The sequence below is a fragment of the Thermoascus crustaceus genome, assembly GCF_041956765.1.
Source record: "Thermoascus crustaceus strain CBS 181.67 unplaced genomic scaffold VTN00scaffold_4, whole genome shotgun sequence".
Lineage (NCBI taxonomy): Eukaryota > Fungi > Ascomycota > Eurotiomycetes > Eurotiales > Thermoascaceae > Thermoascus > Thermoascus crustaceus.
Window position 1 is genome coordinate 876,566 of NW_027192530.1, and position 2,325 is coordinate 878,890.

Here is a 2,325-nt window from a genome sequence, read left to right on the forward strand (position 1 = left end):
GTCGGCCCACCCCCTCAATCCCTTGCCTTTCTGGAAGTCTTGTAGAACTTGCAAATAGAGACTGTTGGAATGACCATCACCTGTCATGGAGATGTTGCTGTATTGAAGGCCGGACACGTTGCAGTGCACTGCAGCTGATGTGGCAAGACTCCCAGGACTCACTCCCCTTCAGGTAAGAGACCATCCCTGCTTTTGGTCATTCAGGCTGAGCGTCACATGGCGCTCTAGAATTCGCTTGACCAGCAGCTTCAGTCCACAAGTTACTTCGTAGATTGAATGTTTGCCAGTTTTGACGGTGTCTCTGATCTCAGTCTTTGTTTTCTCCTCAAACCTGTAGGTTGCCTTGACCTCCGTCTGGGGACGACGCACTCAGTTTCACTCCAGCGTAAGAAGCCTCGGCCGAAGCTGCAAAGGACCACCCAGTGGAGCCAAACAGCTCGACCGTGAATATTGTCGTTGTTTCCCTTGTAAAAGGCCTCTCGAGATCACTTTGGGGGATCACTCCTCCACGATGGATGACAGGAACCCATGCGACTGGCTTGTATGCGTACACCTCTCCCTTAACTAGCGACCAGGAGTTACCGTCCCGGCTGCTGTCAAGCTTAGATAGGATGATTCGTTTCGGAAGCTGCGGTAGAAACTTATTTGTGAGACCGAAGTATTCTTCAAGATGTTTCTTCCCGAGGCGAATATTTCCTTCCCATAGGTTCTCGTCAGCCAGAGGGACTGGCATTCTCTCCACACCCTCATGGTCATAACGGAATGCGTCGTTGACTATTTTAACTCAAGAAATTCAATTCATTTTGACAACTTTTTCAGAGAGGGATCTTCTACAGGAGTATGGGATTTGAAGTGCTCTTACTAGAAGCGCAGGAATTGAAAAGCACAAAAAATTTTTCTGCAGCTGTGTGCGCAGGCCAATGCAACTGTTTTTTGATGTATACAGAAAAAAAGTTTTACCTGGCCATCAAAGGCGAACTCTCCTTTATTTTTATATACGTCTTCGGAAATTTTTACATGTACCTATGGATTAGACTGCTCGGCGTTTCAGGCTCAGAAACAAGTAGGTTCCCTGACGTCAAGATCTGTGGGTGTGAGGATAGAGGATACGTGCTGTTTTCTGTGTTGCGAAGTATTCCTGATAGCTGCAACTGTCAATGCAGTAGACATTTGCTGCAAGTGGTGAAAAGAGATGCTTAATAAACAGGACATGATGACTTTCTTGTACTGTAATGCCACTGATTTCCAACACATTTATATGTGCAGAAGGGCAAACCTCCAGAGATTCAAGCCCTTGATTTAAAAGTGGGCTGGCTGTGATTTCCACATACATTTAATTTTCAAAATTAAAATACCATTTAATACTTGGTATGGAGGGATTATCATTAGGTACCTAGCCTTGCGACAAAATCCTGATCATGCACTGAAGTAAATGACCTCGCATTGATTTTAGCATTTCTGCCCAAAGAACAGCCCATTCTGCCAACCACCAGATTTATCTCCACAATCACTTGCATCCAAAAAACCCTTCCAGTGCGGCGCAAGTGTGGGTGCTCCCCGAGGGGAAAATGGTGGCAGGAGCACCACGAAGATCAATTGACAGTTCATCAAGAAGAAAAAAGTCTATTGGTTGGCTTAGACTAGCCATTCTGCAGCGGCCAGTTTGGCTACCTTGCGCATCTAGCAAGGAGGCTGGGGGTCTGATCGAGGGTGCGAGTTTGTTGGTGGAAATATGCACCACTTCTGCGTTTGTCACACTTTCTATAGTTCATCGCCCGAGCGAAGCGCTGCTCGGCCAGGTACGCTTGTTCAAAGTGGGGTGCAGTCTGAACTTGTGTAAGTTGCGTGAAGAGCAATTTTCTGATGTAGAGTGAACAGGCACAAGTTATCAACTTAGAGACCTTCTGCAACGCCAAGAGGGAACAGGAACATACAGTATATAGTTAGGCCCCTCCCACATCCCCCTGCTTAGCACCACGCTAAATCATATGTTGACAACTATGCCGAGTTACACATCTTATTCTGTTTCTGTAAAGGGAACATTTTTGTACCCTTTAATGGAATGGAATTAAGAGGTGAACATACCAAGTTTAGCATAAATCTAGGGTTAGACCCTATACACAGAATTTATGTCAACTTCTCTATATGTTATGATCGGCGCTGTCCAACACAGCATTGCATGAAGGATACTACCCCACAGGACAGGGGGTCACATGAGCCTGACTAATCAATGGTATACAGAGGCTAGATGGTATACAACATACCATCGGGTATACAGTATACCACATGGTATACGACATACCATATGGTATACAACATACCATA

At 45.6% G+C, this 2,325-nt stretch overlaps 1 protein-coding gene across 1 annotated transcript; it reads right to left on the bottom strand.

Moving 5' to 3' along the window:
• Positions 1-325: 325 nt before the first annotated feature.
• VTN00DRAFT_6900 (uncharacterized protein) lies at positions 326-733 on the bottom strand (the record flags this gene model as incomplete). Its single annotated transcript, XM_069433588.1, has 1 exon — positions 326-733. One exon carries the CDS (start codon positions 731-733, stop codon positions 326-328), a length of 408 nt encoding a protein of 135 aa, XP_069286954.1.
• Between the last annotated feature and the right edge of the window lie 1,592 nt (positions 734-2,325).